Source organism: Platalea leucorodia, assembly GCF_965183815.1.
Source record: "Platalea leucorodia genome assembly, chromosome: 2".
Classification (NCBI taxonomy): Eukaryota; Metazoa; Chordata; class Aves; order Pelecaniformes; family Threskiornithidae; genus Platalea; species Platalea leucorodia.
The window spans coordinates 32,059,247-32,081,764 of record NC_138824.1 but is presented as its reverse complement, the minus strand read 5'-3'; the positions used below and the strand labels follow the sequence as shown (position 1 = coordinate 32,081,764).

At 45.0% G+C, this 22,518-nt stretch overlaps 1 protein-coding gene across 1 annotated transcript; it reads left to right on the top strand.

The window, feature by feature from the left end:
• Positions 1-229: 229 nt before the first annotated feature.
• Positions 230-1,216, top strand: CBY2 (chibby family member 2; the record flags this gene model as incomplete). The annotated part of the gene is made up of 1 exon (XM_082304517.1): positions 230-1,216. The coding sequence occupies one exon, from the start codon at positions 230-232 to the stop codon at positions 1,214-1,216; it is 987 nt and encodes a 328-aa protein (XP_082160643.1).
• Positions 1,217-22,518: the final 21,302 nt, after the last annotated feature.

Sequence of the window (22,518 nt, the reverse complement as noted above, 5' to 3'; positions counted from 1 at the left end):
AGGGGCAACTCGGTTGACTGTGGGAACTGACTTATTTGCTTGTTCCTGTCACCCAATGGACTTTAATTCTGACCTTGAATTGTGGGAGTAATTCTGTGCATTTGTGTTCTCTGTTCTTTCAGTCCTGATCAAGCTTCTCCAGCCCTGCTGTGTCACCTACTCCTTGCCAGTGGATGGTCCTGGAAGACGTCTTTTCACACAGTCCTCCTCAATTTACTAAAGAAAGGCCATGTCTGCTTTTGATCTGACGAACCAGAGCATGCAGTGTACAGAGCCCGAGATAGGCTATATCGCCGCCCCACAGATAAAACTGAGGGATGAGATGCTTGTCTTTATTGATGGTAAAAGGGTGAATGAGATCTACTGCCAGCCATCCTTTGCTTCCCACCAGAAACTCTTAAGCAAGAAGGCACAGAATGAGTGGAGCATCTGGGAGGAGAATAGAGCGCTCTGGGAGGAAAACCAAGTCCTCCGGATTGAAAACAGGATGCTCTGGGAAGAAAAAAAGGCTCTACAATGTCTCCAGTCACAGAACAAACCTGTCCAGGTTATTTACACTGATGCCATTCAGCAAAGCCTCCAGAAGGAAAATAAGCCATTCCCATTCTTCCAGGAGAGGAACATAGGCTTTCAGGTCAGCCCAGGCAACAAAGCTCTCCAGGCAATCCAAGAAAAGAATAGAGTCTTAGAGGATTTCCATCAGGAGAATAAAACAGTCCCCATCATCTGGAAAGACCAAAAAGCCATCACAGTCCACGAACAGAGCAAAGATGCCAGCTCAGATCTTCAGAAGGACACTGATGCCATCACCGCTGTGGAAGAAGGTAACCCTGGCTCAGCCCCCCAGCAGGAACACGGAGCTAAAAAGAAGAGCACCACTCCAACCCAGAATAAGATCAAGTCTGCCCTAAGCATGCAGGGCGAGTATGAAATCCTCCAGGCCCTCCAGGACTTATATGAACTCCTCCACATCTTCCTGAAAGTGAACCATCTCCCTGGGGAGATGCAAGGCTGTCATATTCCCTATGATGTGAACAGATCCTTCCAAGAAGATTACAACAAATTGAAGCTTCAGCTGAATGCTGTGAAAAATACTGTGTCAGACATTACGGCTCAAATGGAAATGTTGGAAAAGGAGCTTATTGCCATCACTTCTCCAATGTACGAAGAAGCAAGACAGAAGCTGGCAACTGAGCATCAGCTTGGAGAGATGTGAAGCTTGGTGCTGAGACCTGCTAGTTCAGTTTCCTGGAAAGCTTCTCTCCTTATTTCAGGGAACCTAATAAAATCCCAGTAGAGCCTGAAGACATCTGGGCAATATTGTGTTATTCTGAAACATTCTTACATTACTTAGATGTATTTTACTTTCTGATTACACAGTGTGGGTGACTGTCATGAATTTGCCTAGTGTTAAGAAAACATTTTTTTCAGCAGTTTTTTTTTTAAGTTTCTGATAGTAAGGCCTAGATTTTCAAAAGATAATTCATGCTTTTCACGCTTAATTTGAGGTACATTATGTTGGGCATACTTTTCAGAGGGATGAGCACTTCCTGAAAATGAGGATCCCAACTGTGAGCTAAATTTAGATCCCTGGCAGTCCCTTTCTTTCTTATGGCTGGCCAAGTTCAATGGCTGAACTGTGTCTTCTGCCACATGCCAACCTTCCCGCTCTCATATAGGGTAAACAGCGGATCATACAAAATGTAGCCTCCCAGAGGAGACAGGCTCACAAATGACAATGGGACACAGAAAAACACACTATATGTGCCATATAGGTATATTCTTGCTGTTTCCTTTTCCCAGTCCCACATTCCCACTTAAATTGTTGTCTCTTTCCCTTGTTTAAAGCTCTTCCTCAGAAGAGAATCCATCTCTTGCCTCAGAGTATAACAGGACCATAAAGCAAACATCGCCCACCAGAACAGCACGTCCCCTTCCGCCTTGGTTATTCGTAAATTGCCTTCATCATTTTGTACCTTAATTAGGCTTAATTCTTCTCAAATGACCTTGTTTTGGTACACTTGAATAATCCTACTGATTTCAAGTGAGATTATTATTTGCTTATAAATGGCACTTTTAGGATGCAGTGTGTATAGGAAAGACTGCTTAGTGTCTTATTTATAGCTCGCTGCTAAAAGGATAATTCCTGTAGACTTTGATGGTCTTTCTGGACCAGCTCTTCTCTGTGGCCAGGAATTAAGCCTGTCTTTGTTTGCAGACAATCACATGTAGCTATGGAGCTAACAGCTCTCTAGACTGGAGGAGCATTGATATTTCTAGCGGTATCACAGGGCGAGGGAAAGGGCAATGCCCTGCCCCTGGGCATCAGAAGCCCCTGGGCAGCTTTGTGAGTCTGAGCCATCTTTCTGAAATCTTCCATTGGACTCAGAGACTTGAAAGCAGGATCACACATATGGCAATAACACTGTCACGTGCTGAGGACTGGGCTGGGGTAAGCATGCTGCAAATCTAATCCCTGATATCCTCACCAGCCCTGCTTCACCACCCAGTGGGTCCCCGTCGGCCAGACCACTGCAGGCAGGTGGGGAAGGGCTGACCTCCTCTGCCTGTTTCTGCACCACCACTGAACTGTCACATGCAGTCGTAGCCTGGGAGGGGTGGACAAGAAGACTACAGTGAGAAACGTGGGTCGCAGCTCATAGTCCAAGGGAATACTCACAGCCCTCTGCTACAAAGTGCTGATCAATAAAGGAGGATCCCTCCTCCCAGGCATCATGGTGGGGCCACAGGAGTGAATGGAGCTGGCAGCAGGGTCACATCTCCTGCAAAGAGCAGTGAGGTCCCTCTTGATTTCTTGAACAGTCAGATAAGACAGGTTTTTAGCTGCTCCGTAGCAAGCAAGTAGGTTGCCAAAAGCATCATTGTGGTGTCTGTTCCACGCTGAAGCTGGTACTTGGATGCATATCGTCTCACACTATGAAAGGACACGCCAGTCTCGAGTGGCCTGCTGACACAGGAGGTGGAGAGTCTGTTGATATGTTCACGTTTAAAAAGTCTGGTCTCAATTGTGTGGCCAGAGTGTCTGGAAATGCATTTTCCTCTCTGTCTTGGACATCCCTGATGCAGTGCAATTTGTCACAGTCTTTCAGGCAGAATGCGTGAGAGTCTTTAGGTAATCTAACAAGACAGGCACAAGGATACTTCTGCAGAGCAATTGTAGGACCATTATTGTAAAGCAAAGGGAAGGTTATGGTGAGGTTTACCTCTTTGCAACAGAACCCAAGAAGCAGCTTGTCACTCTAGTTTATAGGTCTCTAAGTGATTTGGCACCAAATTACCTAAAGGATGAATTATCTTTCACCTTGTATTTCACTCAGACAACACCAGGCCAAATACCAGTGATGACTGTTTACTTCAGAGGCTTAAAGTAAGGGGCATTTTCTTCTGCTGTTAGGGCTTCAAGATGTTGAGACAAATCTTCTCTCATGGTTGAAGGTAAAGGACTGGCTCTCAGTGATGCAGAGGGAGGGAGGGCTCTGTGTGTAAGGACCAGGCGGGAAGAAGAGGGCCTGGAGCAATGGCCATTAATGGAAGGATGTGCAAGACAGCAAGTTGCTCCTGCTTAATGACAGGATTACAACTATATATAGACAAATACCTCGGCCCCATACTGGGGAACATGTTCATGCTTCTGTGCCTTCAGACACACTCCTTTTCTCCTAGCTGTCTCCCTCACTGTGTTTTAACATGATATTTGTTAAGAGGCTGGAGGAGGTCTCTGAACACCCTAATGCTGAGCTCTAGAGGGGAGTGGCAGTAGTAACAAGCTTTGGTTGTGTGTTTGTATTTTAACAAGGTGATTCATGTCCTGTTAGAAGAAATAAACTGCTCCTTTACTAGTGGTCAGGGCACTGATTCCTGCCATGTCCCTGTACATGGGCAGGAAAGACACACGGACATGCATCTTTCCAGCAGGCGCTTGGGAGGAGGCATCTCACCTAACATCAGGTGTCCAGGAGAGGACATCCAGATCTCAGCAAGTCACCCTGGGCTTCCTTTCTAGCCTGTAGGAAGAAACGGGCACCCTCAGGCTGTGATTTATCTGACCTGTCCTAGACATCCGTTTTAGGATGGTCTGAGTCATGAGCTGGAGTCACCTGCTTCTCTCTGTTGCCTCTGTAATTGCTTTGGGGGCACTTAGCTCCAACTTAGACATTCAGTTTGGAGCTCCCTGAGTTAGAGGGGACATATCTTGCTCTCTGAGTGAGGAGCTTGGCAGTCCCGAGCAGAGGAGGTGCTACACCAGGCAGTGAAGTGGCACAAGCTCGTGAGTGTGTGCTGCCAGTCCCAGTCCCTGGCTTTGCTTTCTGTGAGATGCCTTCATTAAGCAGCTGACTCAGATCCCTCCATTGTGTGGGGAAATTATTACTTTGTGAATAAAATTGAGTTAGTTTGGGCAGAGCTTAACTGTCAGGAACACATGTAGGATCCTCAGGGGAACATAATACTTTTCCTGAATGCTAACGATGTTCCTGGAGGGAATTAACTTTTGTGAGCTCTTTGTGCTTTGATCGCTGCTTTGGATCTTTGATCTTCCTGATTATAAAAAGTCTATACCTGGTGTATGTTTTTTGGCATCTCTCATAAAGGAGTTGAGTTGACTCATGCCTTAAAGGTTTCTCAAATCTGTCATGTGCTGAGATAACAATGCCCATAATGACTGCCCAGCGCTTAACCTTGCAGAGGACTGTGTGATAAACAAACTCTCATAATCCCAGAAGGTACCAGATCTCCATTCTGCGCTTATTTGGTTACAAACCAGACAGAGTTGGTGACAACAGTGGAGGATCACTTCTGGGTGATGGAGGAAAGGCAAATGACCACGAGTATTTCTCCATCTACATGAGTATTGCTCGATCTGTTACTCAATGTTGAGGGCACAGATGGTGAGATTTGACTGAGCTGCCTCCAGAGTGCCACAGGACTGCATGGGGACAGTCCTAAGCACTGCTTTGCTCCATGTGCCCAGCGAGTGGCGTTAACCAGTTCGGTGGGGGCCATCACAGTATCCTACAGGTCTCCATCCAGGGTGGATGCTAGTGAGGTGGGCTGGGCTCACAGCTTTTGCAACCTATTTAAAGTACAAATGGAGGAAAAATGCAGCAGCAGGTATTTACAGGAACAACTTGTTAATTATCGTAACATTTAGGCAGGTTTGGGAAAAAATGGGGTAAGCTTAGGTTTTTTTCCTAGCCTGCTCACTGATTTACAAGTCCCTGGAAAATGGTAGCTATTCTGGTTTGAAATGGATGGATGTTATTCTTACAGTGCATAATTTACATTTTGCAGAGAGAAAAACTTTCTGTCTCTCTCCTTCTTATTGTTGCTGATTAGCTCCTTATTTTTGCACTACTCATTTGTCAGTACTATTTTTGGAAAGCTGGGTTTTTGGCAAGGTCACCATCAGCCTCTTGCTTCCCTGTAAATTGGATTATTGCCTGTAGCTGGGCTCTGTGCAAATGCTGACTTTCCTGTTCCCGTTTCTTATTAGGCAGTCTAACACAGCTGGTTTTGTACTGTCTCCGTATAACACCCACCCTGGCCTTTTGCGCTTGTCTTAGCAGCCCCACCACATTCTTCCATCCCTAGACTGTAACTGAGGAATTTTTTCAAAGTGTTTTGAGCTTCCTTGAGCCCTGGCTTGCTCCTGTTAACTGCTGAAAACAGTTTTCCCAGAGTTTTGCTTGTGATTTCATGAAGCTGGGGGTGTGCTTCAGAAGCTGTGGCACTGGCCAAACCCCATGCTCTCCATGGTTGGTACAGGCTGTTTGTTGGGGTTCTCAGCAGCCCAGTCTGGTTGGTCCCACTTCAGCACAGAATTAGCCATAAGTGTACTTTTAAATGCAGGATATGGTGGAAGTTGTTCACTCAACCTTTGTGCTGAAACAGGACTAGTCATCTTCTTTTTTTGACATTCAAATTTGATTGCAGACTACTCAGTATTCATGCAGTGAGGAAAGAAAGGCAGGAAACAACTCTTCAGATAAGGTGCGTGAAGAAATTGTTTCCTTCGGAAGCCATTGGCTCGTTTTAAAGCAGACAACTTTAAAACACTACCACATTTTCCAAAGTGGTATTCATCCCACCTAGGTGGAGGCATTTAAATGAAAGCAGTAATTGAGACCCATGGCCATCTAAGGTGGCTTCTGCAACTGATGGAAGAAGGCAGGCTTGCCAGAGAGACCCTCTCCAGGTGTGCAGGTCTTTCCCTGCTGGCTGCAGACACCTTGGAGTGGCCAAGGTTAGGTGTGAAGAGCCCAGGACTGAGCGATGGTCACATCCCTTAATGCATTTGCCCAGGCAGCACCCAAAGGGTACCGAAGGAAGGGAAGATGGGGGAGCCGTAAGTGACTTGGCAGAGGTCACTTGTCTCACTCTCCTTGTAGGCAAAAAGCAAAAGCTTGTTTCCTGAACCTGACATCAGCTCCCCAGCCTGATCCCGGCAGCTCACAGCCGTTCACCCCTCCTCGGAGTTAGGGATTCAGGCACTGAGCAGGTTTTCAGCATTGCACCTGAGGGTTCTGTCCTCTGCTCCTTGAAACCCATGGCAAAACTCCAGCTGACCTGAGCATCAGCAGGATGGAGGATCATTGTTAGCTTGCAAAAATAGCACAACCAAATCTTACCAAACTCATTGTAAATATATACATTTTAGCTTTTCAGCCTTTCTATGCCTCTGGGTTAATAGGGTTTTTTGTTGTTTTGGGTGCAAGAGGTAAAATCACAGAACTTTCACATTTTCAGAAAAATATAATTGATAGAATTGTTTTCTAAATGCAAATTGAACATCTTCCTTTTGATCGTGGGCTATGCCAAAGCTCTAACATATATCTTTGATCTTATGGCAGTGTCTGGAGAAACTACGGGATTCTAATATGGAATAATAGATTCTCATCAAGACTTCTAGCTTTAGGAAATTGTTTAATCTCCATTCTCAGTGGCTGTTTCTTTGATGCAGCTGTGACTGAAGGGTCCCAAGTGCTGGGAAAAACAGCTCACCAGCTCAGAACAAAGCTGATTATGTAAATTGTGCATTAAGATTCAGCTCCGATTTAATTTTATTCTGTAAATAAATATCCCATTAACATCCATCTGTTAAAAGTCAGGTAAAACATTTTCAAAAATTCCATTGCTATGGCAGATGTGACTGTACCATAAATAGTGACAAGGTGGTGGCATGAGGACATCAAAGTATAAAGTGCGAAGCACATTTTAAGAAGCAAGGAAGGTGATAACATTTAATTATAACAAAAAGGACCTTGTCTGATTGTTTGAGACAGACACTGCTTCCATTTGTATTGCAGTGTTTGCATTATGCAAAATGCTTTCTCTGATCACCGTCTCCGAGATCACTAATAATTATAGCTCATTAATTCACTTAAAATACAAAACATTACTGAACAATGTCCAAGCCTTTTGCTTAATATCTTTTTATTTCAACAGCTTACTTGTGAGTAGTCATCTTCCCTTGGCCTAGGTGGTATTCCAGCGCCAATGATGTAAAAGATTATACTGATCGGGAACAGAATGATGAACCCTGTCAGGTTTGCTGAATTACTCTTCAAGGAGCACAAAAAGGTTCAAGTACTCTTAACCCATAGCTATTTTTAACTATTTTAAATAATCAGAGATTTCACAGGCACTGCAAAAGTGCACTCGACAAAGAAGCAGGTAGGGGATTGGAGCAGATTTCACTTATACTGGAAGTATAAAACTGTGTGTCTCTGTCAGCTGGAGATCAGAAACAGGTTCCTTATATATTCTTTAACATCCTGAAGGCGGAACCGTAGCAGTGCTAATTTAATTCCATAAAGAGAATGGAAAAGTTATTTTCTATGGGACACACCGTAGGGAAGGGCTAGAGGTAGTGCGTTGCTGTACACCTCCAGGATGGAACAAGCAAGGGGAAATTACAATTCTTCAAGGTATTATCAGACTTGAATGTAATCTTCCAGTGCTCTGCTATTCCACCTAAGCTCCTTGTTTATAGGAAATCTGCACCATATGTGCAAACCCTTACTGCTTGGTGGAAGCTAGCCTAAGGCATAAAATTGCATGCCTGTAAATACCTAATTGTTGGTACAACAAAATACCATATGCCACCCTAAAGCTGACAGTCTAATTCCCAGTAAAACCAGTGTGCATTAATGCTTCATTGAAACCTTCTTACCAGAGCAAATAAAAGCAGAGTCTGGTACCAAGTTTCAAGAATGGTTTACTGCTTGATTTAAATGTGTTTGCAAATTGGAGACAGCTCAGTGGTTCTCCAGGTATTGGATATCGCAATCCATGTCCTCATTCCTGTCCAGTTTTCCAAAGAAAGTGTGAGGTCGTGGGGACTGTAGATACAACTGAATAATATGGCTGATATTATGGCCTCTCCCCATGCATCGGTACGCAGCAAGTCTGTTTTGACTGTACATTTTCTCAGCTATCTTAGACTTTCATCTTCAACTGGATTTTCTGCTGGTGTGTGGGTGTTGGGTAAGGAATAGAGAGCCATGCAGCTTTGATCACCTCCCACGTCCCCAGCTGTCACAGGTGCAGTCAGATTAGAAAAGGGAGGTTATCCCACACCGCCACGCCAGAGCCAGGCCTGGGCAAGAATGACCTCTGAGGAGGACATGGTAGGAAGGGGCCCTGAGCTTTGCTGTATTCAGCATTGCTGCCTTGCCCATTGCTGGGTGAGGCTATGAAGGCCAGTATGGATCCCTCCTCAAATAGCCATCTGTCCCTCCCCTTCTCCCCCATGTGAATTGGTTCTTCTGCCACCACACCTATACGCATGTCTTGGACAGAAACATCTTCTTCATCACATGTCCTCTAATACTCCCAGGCTGCAAAGATACCAGCAGTTTGGGGAAGCTGGACTGTAATAGGGGAAGGTGTGTTGAACATTGTTGTTGCAAGCAAAGCTTTGCTCAGGTGCAGTCTGAGAGACTCTGAGGGGTTTCTCAGCTCTAACACCACGTGTGAAATACAACACACAAACACAACCCTCCTCAGGAAGGCTGGACACCTAATTTGTGACATTATTCAGGCTGATGTGCTCTGCTTAAATGGCACAGCGGAAGCAGCAAGTGACCCTGCTAGAGAACATCTCCAGAGCTGGAGCATTAGATTGACCAAGATTGTCCAAGAAAGTACTATTTTCTGGCACAAACATCAGCTATTCTGTAAGTGGAAAACTCAAGCTCCTCCTGGGAATAAACACAGCATTTGCACAGCATGGATGCACACAGTCCATGGAGTTGTTCTTCTCCAGGCAAATAAACAGCCACAAACAAAGCATGTGTTGAGTGATCTGTACTCTTTTACAACACATAATCAAGGTTTCATCTGGTCTGGTTTTCACAAGATTCAGATGCAAAACTTAAATTAGTCTTCCAAAAAATATTAGTGTTTCTCTCCTCTTGACAGCCTGTGTCACAGATTTGCTCTGCCCCTCTGCCCATGATGTGACACCATGGTTATCCCTTTCCTCACCATATTCCTAATCTCTCCTCAAACCCTTGCCCACTCGCGTCTCCTAAACCCCAAGAGCCTTACCTGGGACAAGTTACTGTAAGTCATATAACACACATGTTGAAACTGATACTTTTCTGATGGATGAGGAGGTTCCTGGGGACCCTTAGATGTGTGACTGCTTTTGCTGGTATCTAGAACTGGGCTTGGATTTCAAGCCCAAAACTGGTTTCAGGAAATTACTTGAATGCAGGACTGATCAGGGCTATTTCTGTTCCATTTATTTACTTTTGGCAGGGAAGAAAAAACTTGCCATAGCTGATGGGTTTTCCATCTTGTGGCAGGCAGAGAGCAGTAGGACTCCCGGGGCTGGCTGGGCTTGGTGAATGCCCCCTTCACCCCATGCTTGCAAAGGGACATTTCCGATGCATTATGTGTTGCCTATGCAGAATGAAAATCTTTTTAAAAGAGGACTTTTAGAAGACACACGTTATTCTAATCAGATGCCTCTGTGATCTTTGCAGCAGAGAGGCCAGGGATTGTTGGCAAGCTTTATTGAGTATGACTTAAATGCATTAGATTAGAAAGCACTCAATTTAGCTGGTTGTTTTTCCTGATTTGCTTGGCTACTCCAACCATCTCCCCCTCCCGCTCCTTTATTGTGATGGAGATGCCGTGAGGCTGGCATGCAGAAAAGACTACATGTCAGCATATTCAGGGTCCTAAAGGCAAGATGCATCTATGATTGCACAGCACAATGATGAACAGAATTCCAGGGCTTCCTAATTAACCTATCTAATTTATCTTCCCACCATATGGTAAATCGGAAGTTAAATTCAAGAGAGGAGTAATTCAAGGCCTCATTTTCAGAAGGTCAGCCTTGCAATTTGCACGGACTCTTTCCACCTGGGATTGAAAAGCAAGCTCAGATAAAACTGATGCCACCTCCAGTTATTTGCTGGGGTAAAGGGGAGTGGGGAGAGATGCAAGTACACAGGGAAGTGTTTTGCAAGTGCAAACATGGAGGTGAAATTTTTACAGGTAAAAAATGTCATCAGACAAAAGGTAGGGCCAGGCCTTGCCCCATTTGAAATGTTTCCTCTTAATAATTTAGCTTTGAGATTTCGACCACTGCAACTTGGGGTGAATCTGTAGGGTGGGTGCAGCCACAGGGCTGTTGCTCCAACACGGTGGGACTTGACATAGCTGTAGTTCAGAAGTACATAGTGGTAGAGGGCTGTGCGAAACTAGTAAGACCTGCCTTCTCCTTTTAAACATCTTTCTTAGGTCTCAGCAGGGCAGACTTGCTCTGACATGGAGCTGTACTAATTTCTCTGAATAGATATTTAGGAGAGCCACATATGGCTGAAGTCCCTTGTAGTTGTCTGCACCCAGCTGAGTTCTCCATTAAAAGGGAGATGTCATGTTAGAAAAGTCAGTGTATTGAGATCCTGTACGGATTGCAAGGAGTCTTTCCTCCTGAAGGCAAAAGGCATATTAGTTCTGGCCCTGCAAGAAGCGGTTTGCAGGGTGTGTGAGGGAGGGGGGATTTAGGTGAAGGACCTGATGACAAGCTCCTTTCCCAGGGCTTGCACCCTTCTGGGGTGTCAACCATCAGTACTCAATCCTTTACCTCATCCACTCCCTCCTTTGAGACCCCCGAGCCTCCCACCATAACAGCACCCGGTAACAGCTCTATGCTGCTCCGCTTCTTTGCTGGAGGGCAACACAGAGAAAGGAGGCAAAGGAAAGGAGAGGGACAGGGAGGGAGTCGTGGGCCATCCCCAGGACTTGCTCCCAGCCCGGTGGCTCTGACAGAGGGGCAGGCAGCACCCCCTTTCTCTGGGAGAAATGGGGTGAAGGCAGACGCCAAAAGGCAGCTGTCTGGTAATTTTTTTTTACAGTGGTTTAATAACAGATATCCCCAGTCACAGTCTCCAGGAAAGGGATTTAAACACATGCAAAACAGTCTGAAGACCTGCCTATCTTTCCTTAGGGCTTGACATGCCCTGAAAGTGGGCCAGGCTCCTTGACAACTGCTTCTTGGTCTGCAGAAAGTGACTTAACTGCCTGCTGCACCCAGCCTTGGAGAAATGAGTCTTGGGACTTGGGCTGCAACACTGCAGCCTTGCCCAGAGCTTGGGCATCACTTGGGATGACCTTGTTTACTGGCAGAGTGTTCATCTACAGCTATGGCTTTCCTTTCTGCCCGGCCTCTGGCCCTCCTGCTATTAAGCTAACCAGTATGTGTGCCCAGTAAATACCCCAGGAAACACTATGGTCGGAGATGTCCCAGTCATTCGGGAAGACAGGAGCTCTCTTGCTTCCTCAGCACCATGACTTGCCATTCATGCCTGGTTAATTCTTTTTCTGGATCAACTATTTCCAACATAATTCCAAGTTATTCTGTGTATATATATATATATATGTATATATAAAAGTATATATAAGCCATATATACACATGCATGTGTGCACACACACACATATGCACGTACACACACACACACATATATATGGAATTTATTATATTCCTTTCCAGATCCTTTAAAGGTGTCCAGGAATAAATAAATAAATAATGCCCTCTCATAAAACGGGTTTCGTGGACATTTACGATGGATAGCAATATGCTCAAGTATGCAGCAATAAGGCTGGTGATGGGCAGTCTTGAAAACACAGTCCCAATAATACTTACACGGCACTTTGAAGCTTCACAGTGAGCTGAAAACACAAATAAATCCCATGAACTGAACAGCTTGGTAGCACTACTTGACTCTTTCAAATGGATTACGAAGAAATGCCACTATTATCAGCAACCAGCTTCATTTTTTCACTGAAGAAAGAATTTTTTCACTGAAGAAAGAAATCAACGACTTGAGCTCAAAGCTGAAAATGTGGGGTTTTCAAGTTTTAAGGGAAAAGTAAGCTTATCCTTGAGGAAGGGTGTTGGGACCCATCATGGCCACTGTGAAGGTCTCCAGCATGGGTGCAGGGGGTCTCCTCTCACCACCTCCTGCACAGGGGACCTCTGGCAGCACCCCACGAGTGCTTATTTCCTTGGCTATAAAGGAAGCCACATTAATTGGCTTAGATGCAAACATCTCCATTTTAAACTATAAAGCTGAGTGAGAGATCTCTGATTCCTCGTGCTACAAGATTTGCTGCTGCAAAGTCCAACTTTCTATGCAGAAAGAAAAGGTAACGACACCAAAAAATTGAAGAGGTTCCATTTGTTTCCCTTTGCTATAGGAAGAGATAGCTTTAGTACAGACACATTATTCCATCCTGAAAATGTTTACAAACCATTCTACTAATAACCCATTGAGTATTAAATGCATGTTTAAGTACTCTGCTGAATCAGAACCTGAAGCAAACAAGTTCAGTCCACAGAAAATTCAGCTGGTGAAATGAAAGAAAAAAGAAAAAAGAAAAGTGACTGATCTATTTTTGTGTTGTCTGTGACAATGACTAAAATTAAACCCTGTGGGACTGCATTTCACTAAAATAAGACTTGCAGGAGAGGTAGCAAGAAAACGGTCGTAAGTCGGTGACACGCATTGCTTGATCCCTTTTGGCTCCATGTGCACTGGCAGGCAAGAGCTCTGCACAACCCCACAACTTCCCTGTGCTTCTGGGACTGATGCTACTGCTGACGTTGAAAAGTATTTCTGCGTGATCCGCGTTTGCCGTGTTATTTCCTAATACGCAATTTGCTTTTAGGTAGAAACCGTTGGAGAAATTAAGTTGTGAGCAACCAAGCTTGAAGCAATACTGCAAATGGCACTAAAGGTTCCTTGCAATATGGTACACCTTTCAGAGCAATATACTCTGGTTTAAAGGGCAGGTGACAAACAATATCTTCGCTGAGTTTTTCCCTTCTGCTTTAGCAGCTCAGATAAATTATAACATCTCTTGCACTCCTTTCCCCTCAGAGGAGAACTTTAATTTTAAATTTCATAGTATGCTGGAAAGAAAACAAACAAAAGCAAATGACAGAATAAATCTACTGGAGAAAAGAAAACGATGGAGAGTCACTCCAGTGACTTCCAAACATTAGAGGTGTCCACTTGATTTCACGGGTATTACAGTTTTGAAGTGGTCAGAGCTACCTCACTGTATTACAGTTCAGGCAAGGTTTGGCTTCCAGTTTTCACTTTAACCTTTCTAAATCTAGAATGAAAAAAAAAAAAAAAAAGAAAAGCTCAGGTAATAGCACACTTCCTGGGCTTTGGCCTGCCACAGCATACACCCCACATTGGTGGCTCACACCCCATTTGTCTGAGCGAGCAATAACAGTGGGGACAGAGCACTGAACATAACATTAACAAATCATTTCAGTCGGACAGGGCTTAAGTTTACTTTTGCTGCAAAGCATGACCAGTACTAAAAAATAGCACGCTATAAGCAACACCCCTCCTGGATGCCCTCACGTCTTGTTTTCTCACTGTCAACCTTAGAAAGCAATTGGATGTCCTCCTAAAATGCATGCCATAGTTCAGCAAGGAGTTTTGAGCTCAGTGTGAGAATGCTGAGTGAAATCAAATGGCCCTTAATTCTGTCAAGGAGCTCAGACTAGACAATTAGTTCCTTCCTGGACCCAAAATTTATGAATTTTGTGCCAGCAGTGGCTGGCACGAGGAGCGCTAAGCCAGGAGAAAGTCTGTCACAGGGAATTTCTCCACTGGTTTACTACCATGATCCAGCCATTTTGTGGGGGACCAGAGACTATTTGCCTAATAGAGAGTGTCAAAAGTTGTCTTTTTATAACAGCTGCAGGACTGGGAGATGGTGAGAGGATATTCTAGACGTCAGACTCCAGGAATAGCAAGAAATGTCTCTTTTGGGGCTGTGTCTTTAAGATGCATACAGATTTAACCAAGCTACTCAGATACAGCTTCTCAAACAGTGATTTATGTGGGGTTCAGGGAGACATGATCCAAGCAGAGGATCACAGTGATGCTGCCTCTGTTGGACAAGGGAGAAATCTTCCTTGCTTAAGTGTCCTCTCTGCCACCAAGGCATGACAAGGCAGGTTCAAGCTACCTAAGCTGGAACTGCAGTATGGAAATCCTCCCTGAAACAGCATCTCTTTTGCTCTTTCCCCAGGCCCCTGGGAATTTCTGATGCCATCACTGGAGAAGAGTGATGTAAGTATTCAACAACTTCACCTTAGGAGGCACAGATCTTGGAAGGACTGACCATGTCTGTCTGGATTCACATGGCATGTTTTCAGGGTAAATCACAAGCTCAGATATGGTCACCATTATTCTCATTGAAGGCAAATAGGACCCTTCAGGGTGAGACCTCTCCTAGAGCAGAGGTCCAAAAGAGGTCAGATGGGTTCAATTCTAAATGTGCCGGTTTCTCCCCTCAGACAAGGAAGGGAGCTCAGAGTGGGCTGTTCAGGTGGAGAAAACTGCTCTGTTGGCACCTCAAGCTAGGTGAGACAAATCCTTGGCCCTTCTTGCCCACTTAGCACCATCTCATCCCTCCAGATCAGCTTCACTGATGGAAAGCTGTAATGGTCCCCCCATGTCAGCATGCCACAGAGGTGGGTGAGAACATTGGTCACTTCCTAGCAAAGAGAAAACCTCTAAAAGGTGTGCACGAGTACATACATGTGCAATAATGAGATCCCGTGTATTATTGGATTTATACTGAGTGCCTAACTGGGTGCACATGCTCCTAGAGGACAAGGTGCACTACCTAAGTGAAGAGCCTCAGCTCCAGCTCCAAAGGAGGAGGGTAGGCAACTCCAAGGATAGATCGAGAGAGGTGAGATGTGAGATGATGACTAGCAGCCAGTGGCCAAAGCAGAGGAAAGGAGGTAGACAGGCTCTAGCCTCTCATCCAGGCAGACAGTAAAATACTGAACCACATTTCTTTTCCAGGACAGTTACAGCTGTGTCCTGTAATGCATAGTTCGCTGTTCTCATGTGCACACCTCGCAAGTACATTCCAGCAAAGACAAAGCTATTCAGGCTAGTCAAATCAAGGAAATAATCATTACTTGTAAAATTACTGCAAGCTGATTTTCTCATTAAAATTTCATTAATGTGTTTTTTTTTTTCCTGACTGTGCTAAATCCCATACTTTTAAAAGCATCTCATTCTATTATATTTCCATTAACACTAGCCACCACATTAATAGCTTGAAAACATAGGTTAGTACATTTGTGCTGCTAATGAGCACCACTCTCCCCTTCTCAAAACGTACTTATGCTGTGCAAAATAAATATTACGGCTAACAGTTTGCATTCCTGCCATGGACATGTTTTAAAGACATCAGCAGGCTTTCCAGTTGATCTCAAAGGTCTCATCCGTGTTTGGTTTGGAAACAAAACAACACCGAGTTATTACTGTTTCCATCCGAGCACAGTCAGGGCCCAGCTGACAAAAGAAAAGTGTCACATTAATGCCGGCTGCTGCTTTGTCTTCTTCTCCAGGCTTTGAGAAGGGTCGTTCTGCAGGCAGAGGGTCATCCTGGTGCCCCTCAGCAGGGCTTGCTGAGCCCTTCGGTGGCATGGGTTTCTGCAGTGGGTCCCCTGACCCGTGGTGGCTGCACTTCTCCAGGAGGGTTTTTCTGCTCCATCCATCCTCCAAAACTGGTCTTTTCCTGCTGAAACCCAGCAGGCTGGTATGGATGCACTGCTGAGCACAGTGGCTCGGAAAGTCGAGGGAGGGAAATTTGTCAAGGATGTGCCTCGCTGTGACAAGGAACCATTGGCACTGGTGGGAGCTGGAAAAAGCCCCTCTGCACTCTTTGGTCCTTCCCTGTTGGTTGTGCAAAGAAGGCTTGCACTCCTGCCTCTGCTCTGGCTGGGGTGTTAGCCAGGAAAAAATGCACTGGGGGCTTACTGGAGTGAAGGATGACAGGAGGACGCCAGAGGGGAGAGTGTTTCACCATGTGCTGACATTGTGCATCTTCTGAACGCCTATCCCACTGGCTGCCGCCTGTGTCCCCATCCCTGGAGGATGTCAGCCATCACAGGGCCTGGCTGCAGGGTGTGGGCTCCTTAGTTCAAAACACATGAACGCATCCCTCCGGCATGTTCTGAGAAAGCAGCCTTCACAGCCCATCCTGCTGGCATTAAAGGCAGCTTTTAGAGACACGAAGATTTGGCTGGATCAGGAGCCTCAGGATGATCAGGATCACCCCTGGTGTGCACAGATCACGCAGAAAATAATCCCATTAAAAAAATAGCTCCTAATGACCAGAGGAGCGTGCGAGGCCTGAGGAGGCAGACTGGCTCTCCCCGGCAGCACGCCCGCTTGCTGCAGATTCACAATGGTGTAGATGGGAGGAGAAGTTGACAGATTGCTTCAGCCTCTTGCAAAACACCATTTAACCCCCAAGGGCTGGAAAAGGCCCCCTTCGCTCAGCCTCCCTGGCCATGTAGGTAGGCTTAGTGTGCTAATAAAGCAATCAGAGAGCACAGAGGCAGCCCACTCTGCTGTGCTAGTTACTGTGCAAGCAGCAGTGTTTACTTTCTTGTACTTTCCTAATTAGGGGGAGAGAAAAAGCAATATCCATGCATGCTGTCTCCTGGGAGGAGATTGAATTTTAACACGTAACTTAAGGAAAAGATAAAGTTATCTTTTTTTCAGGACCCAGGCTAATCTCACCTTTCCACAGGGGGGGATTAGGGTTAGGGTTGTAGGATTTGTGGCTTTAATCAGAGAAGCCTTGACAACTTTCATTGTCTGCTCCAGATTACTCCGGCGTCTCCATATCCTCCCATCCCTCTGAATAATGAGGAGCCACAGACTGAATCCTATCTTACTGGTACTGCTGGACTTTTAGGGCTTTATGGAAATTGGCAGTAACTTAGGCTGCTGCCTCTCTTTTCAGAGAAAAATGAAGTTTTTGTTGGCATTGGGCTCTCACTCTGTTCCCCTCAATGATCCAAAGGATTTAGAGAACTTAATGAACTTTTTTCTACTGATGGTGGGAGCAGCAGGTCCAGTCCTGCCTGACTTAAGCGATGGTCAGGGAGCCCAAAGCTTTAAGGGGAAACAAATAGCATTCTTCAGGACTGGATGATTCAAGAAACTGAGGAATGATTATAGAAGCATTGTTTTGTTTTGTTTTGTTTTGTTTTGTTTTACCTACAAGAGTAAGGTTGTTAGTACAGGCCAATATATTTTGGCAAACTACTATTTATTTACACAGGATGGAAATGAAACCTTATTCCCCATACTGAAGTAGAAAGAAACATACCTGGCATTTTCCTGGCTCAGAAATCCCATTCTGGTGAGTTCTGTCATCAAAAAAATCTCGTCTCTCTCTTTGCACAGCCAGCCTACCACTGCTCCACTGACTGACTGCTGCCAGTGCCCTCATGGGGCAAATCTAGGGGATCAGCTCTTGCTTGTGCAATCAGAAAACGCCACGACCCACATTAACCAGCAATGACCAAACCTTGAGACGAAGATAATTTTCTTGATCGATAAGGTTACACAGTGTCCACCTACCTGACAACAGAAAGAAGCTTAATTTTAATTTCAGCTGGGATGTCTGGGAAGAAAACATGCTTAGGAGAGTTGCAGAGAACTTTTTTATTAAAAAATGTATTTTTTTGCTAGTTTCTATTTTTTTTTTCCTGAAGAAGATATTTTGTGGTCATATGTTGATTTTGACCATGTTTTCCCATTATGCTTTAGTGAAGTTTGAGGTGGACTGTCTGGTTATATCCTTGAGGGAGGGAAACAAAGGAGGAGAAATAAGGAAAGACCTGAAAGCCCTGACCTTTTCAATCTTCCAAAGGACCTTTTCAATCTGTTTTGACATAATCCCCTGCTGTGAAAACCATCAGAAGCTATGGGATTTCTTGTAATGGGAAAATCAAAGCAGATCTCAGAACTTCAAAAACTCCTGTGACACCAAAGTGAATTGCCACCCTCCAGTCATCCCTCTTGCCAGGGGCTTCAACCTGACCTACAGCTGGTCTTGAGTCATAGCTCACCTGCTGGCCACCACTTATCCCTCTCATCCTCATGAAATGAGTACTTTAGCTTATGTTTAGCAGATCTGTCCCAAAGATGATAATAAGCAGCTCCAGAAGAGGGCTAAAGAGAAGAGGTAAGGGCTTCCTCTGCTAGGGAAGTAGAGTGTGTGTGTGAAAAAGCCTGGCTTGAGGCTCTTGGAGGCAAGACACACACAGATGTGCAGCAGGACCCAGCAGCTGGGGACACTCCTGAGTCCAGTTTTCTAGATGTAGGCATGGTAAAAAACCCACCCTTTCACCTCGGAGTGGGTGTGAGGGTGCCTGATGTCCCACATGAGGACATCCTACTTGCTAGGGAAAATAGCCCTGAATGATTTCTCAGGAGCAGCAGTGATCCAGAAAGGGGAAAAGCATGTGCACAGAAGGTTTTCTAAGTAAAAAAAAAATAATTACTCCCTTGGTGTTGGTGTATTTATATGGATTGCACACAGATGTGCTTATGTTTGGGGATGGATACTCTCAGCCTAGGGATACCAGGATCTCCATCCACTGGCGTATGGGGGCTGCTCTGTGTTCCCTGAAGTGTCCTGATACGGCCGAAAAGGGCCCTTCTTAGCTGGCATTGTACTTCCTGGGAGAAAAAACAAAATTTGCACAAGACTCTCTTGTAGCTGTGCAAATGGTTTTGGATTAATCTCAGTCATGTCAGTGATCCTGGCAGGGTGATAACTAGCCTTTTTCCAATTTCTCCTGTATTGCTTGATGTAGGACTGACCAGCTTTCAGTCAAAGCTGATATTTTTATAAATAAATCTGGAAGAAAATTGAGTTTACATTCAGTCTCTTTGTCTATAATGCAGTTTTCATTGATGCAATAAGTTTGCAGAATGAATTTCTTCTGAGAGTCTTTATTATATTTGTTAACAAGAGCAAGGCTATTCCACTGGAGCATTTCTACCACAGTATTTTAAATACAGAGACGTTTTAATATCTCAGTTGCTCTCGTTAAACTTAGTGGCTTAAAAAACGTGACTCTGTGTGGACAGTTGCAGGCATGAAGAATATGTCATTTGCTCAAAAATACTCATATCCTTCCTGAATCCACCCTTGTTTTGCCTGTAGCTCTGGGAAAACCACTTCTGTTTTTTTACAGATGTCTGCAGCCTCCTGCATTACTCTGTCACTTCCAGAAAATAGGATTTCTCACCTACAGATGGTGAGGAGAGAGGAGGATAGCCGTGAACATTAGGTTGAAATTACTTGTCAAGTTTGATCAATTCATAGAAAGACAAAAATCCCTTTTGAAAAGGCACGGTTGATTTTTGAAGATTAGTAGCGGTGTCCTCGCAGCTCCATTGTTTGGGTAAATTATACAAGGGTGCAGTTTATTACCTAAATGAAAGATACATTTGCATGTAGATGGTACATAAATTATTTCATTCTGTGCTGGACGGTGCAATAAACAACCCCTCTCCTATACACACACGCACACTAATGCACACACACATTCACCTACCCAGGACTTATGACATGGGGGGTGGTTCTTTTCTTTGTGTTTTCCTTTCCCTTTTATTGCCTTGTAAGTATTATTATTTGACAAAGCACAAGGGAAGGAGTACATGAATCTATTAAAGATAACAAAGCTCCATTATGACCCGAAACTCAAGAAAGCAGACAATAAATCTTTCATAATGTGGAATAGCTGGTCCCTAGCTCTTCAAGCAAAGAAGGAGTCGATCTCTAAATGAACACTAATCTGAATCCTGCTGTTCTTGTGGTGACTTCTTGTTGCAGCAATTTCTTCTTACAATTTAGTCATGTCATGATGCATTAATTACCATCTGTGTGGTTCTGTTTAATGGGAGCATTAAGAGACAATACCTGTTTTGTTCCCTCCCGGAGTAGTATTTATAGGACACAAGTGTGCGTGTGCCAGAAAACAGCTCCTGAGTATGCTTTATGGTCCACCGATGTAGGATGTTAACAGGCAGGCAGTTGGCTGTCTCTGACAGGAAAAAAAGATATGTTTCATAAACACTTCTAGCTTCCTGCTCTGATTTTCAGCCTGGTTTCCTTCCGAGATGTGGTTTATGCAGCCCTGCGCCATGCGGTGTCTTCATCATGCCTGAACAATTGGGCTATTTTGCCTGGGTGCACCAGAGCTGGGGGCGGCTCGGCCTCACCACCAGCAGCTGTAGCCAAGGCTGAATTTCGATTCTGCTGTGCCCATGCTGCTCACAGATGCAAGAAAACCCCTCCCTCTGCCCCATTTCTCTCCCAGGGTGGTGAGATGTCTCATGCCCAGGGAAAGTCCACGTGTCAGTTGCATGGGCAGCCGAGGAACCAGGTGTCCCACGAAAGCGAGTGTCCCGTGCTAACCTGGAGCTGCCAGGTGGGTTTCAGGAGGAGAGGTGACCAAGCTGAGGACAGGGAGCTCCCAGAAGTGCCTGCAGCGGAGGACAGGCAACATCACATGAGCGCTCCCAGGGGACAGTGTAGAGCCTGGGAAAGGGCCGTGGGGCTGCAGAAGCATCCCAGGCTTGCAGAAAGGTCCAGCTGGAGCCCACATTTCATCTCTTACACAAGCCATGTGTCTAAGCTTTTGGGCTGGAATTAAAAAAGTGTGGATGCTTCAGCCCCCAGCACCGACAAACTGGGGGAAATCAAAGTATTTCTGTGTAAGAAATATCCGGATCCCCCGTCTTGGCCTGTGTGGAAATCCACCTGAAATGTTATGAAAGCCCTCTCTGACCCACTTTGTTTGCTGATCACGTGCGAGCAGCCTCGGGAAAAATAAAGCAGCTCTTGCTTCTAGTCGTTTTCCCCTTTGTCCATTAACATTTCATTTTCCTAAGATTAAGGAGAAAAAATTGAAGACCCAAACAGCCTCATGTTTCTGAACACTTTGCAGCAGCAGAAAGAAACAAAATGAAACAACCCCTTAAATTATTGCATTTTCAAAAAGAATCATCATCTCGTTGTACAGACGGTGTGCACCAGGCCCTCATTAGCATCCTGGGTTATTTTTAGCCCCTGTTCTTGCTGCACATGAAATTTGGCTGTATTAAAGGAAGTACCACACTGCCTTCCCAAACATCATTTCAGTCCTCAAAAAGCACTCTGACTCTCCCTCCCTTGGGACTGAAGGCACAACTGCCTTCTCTGCAAACTAGCCACTGCTCTGCAACCACCAGGGTGTTCATTCACGGGGAAGTGGAGGAAAATCGTCTGCCAGATCTCCCTCTTCCATCATCAGCTCTTTTTTTTTTTTGTCTGCCACGAAGAAACTTGTTAATCCTGAAAGAGGTAGAGTCCTCTTCTTTAGACCTTGTTGAAACAGAGTCTAGGATTGTGCTGGCAGGCCAGAGAAAGTGAGGACAACGGAAATTAAATTCTCCATTTGCTGCTGAACTGGAGACTGATGCTAACCCACAGCCCAGGATGCTTCTTTGGTAACCTTTTGTTATTGCCAGCTGGTAAATGAATGAAATCCTCAGGGAATTTTTGTATACGGCAGGAGTGCAAGGACAAGGCACCCTTCGCTTCTAGCCTGCAGTATTTGGGCTAGCTTTCACTCTGGTTTTCCTGGAGATTTGAGTCCCCAACAAAGAGCGGAGGTTGATGTGAGCAATGCAATGACTTTATTCCTTTCCTCCCAAAGTAGGTGTTTAAACAGCTGAAATGGGTTACATCCTCAAAGTGCCCTACCTACACCCTCTACAAGGATAATTATGGGTCACCTGTGCAGACCCAGGCACTTATCTTCCAGATGTCTAAAATCAGAGGGGACAACATTCATGCTTCATGTCTAAGGGGAGAAGTTGGTTCTTATAGTCCCTTCAAGTCCACTTTCATTTGCACATATGGCAGGGAATTTCAGGTGCCTCCACTCTGGATCAGATATAGTTTTCTTCCACTGTTTTGCTGAATTATTTAACATGAGCATGATGTCCCTCGCAGCTAGGTTCCAGAGGAATGAGTGGTAATGAGGCAGTAATTTGTATGAGAGACAACAGGTCAGCTGAAGGTACCCTGCTCTGAGAAGAGGGTGGAGGTTGCTCCAATAAATCATGAATATTCATCTTGC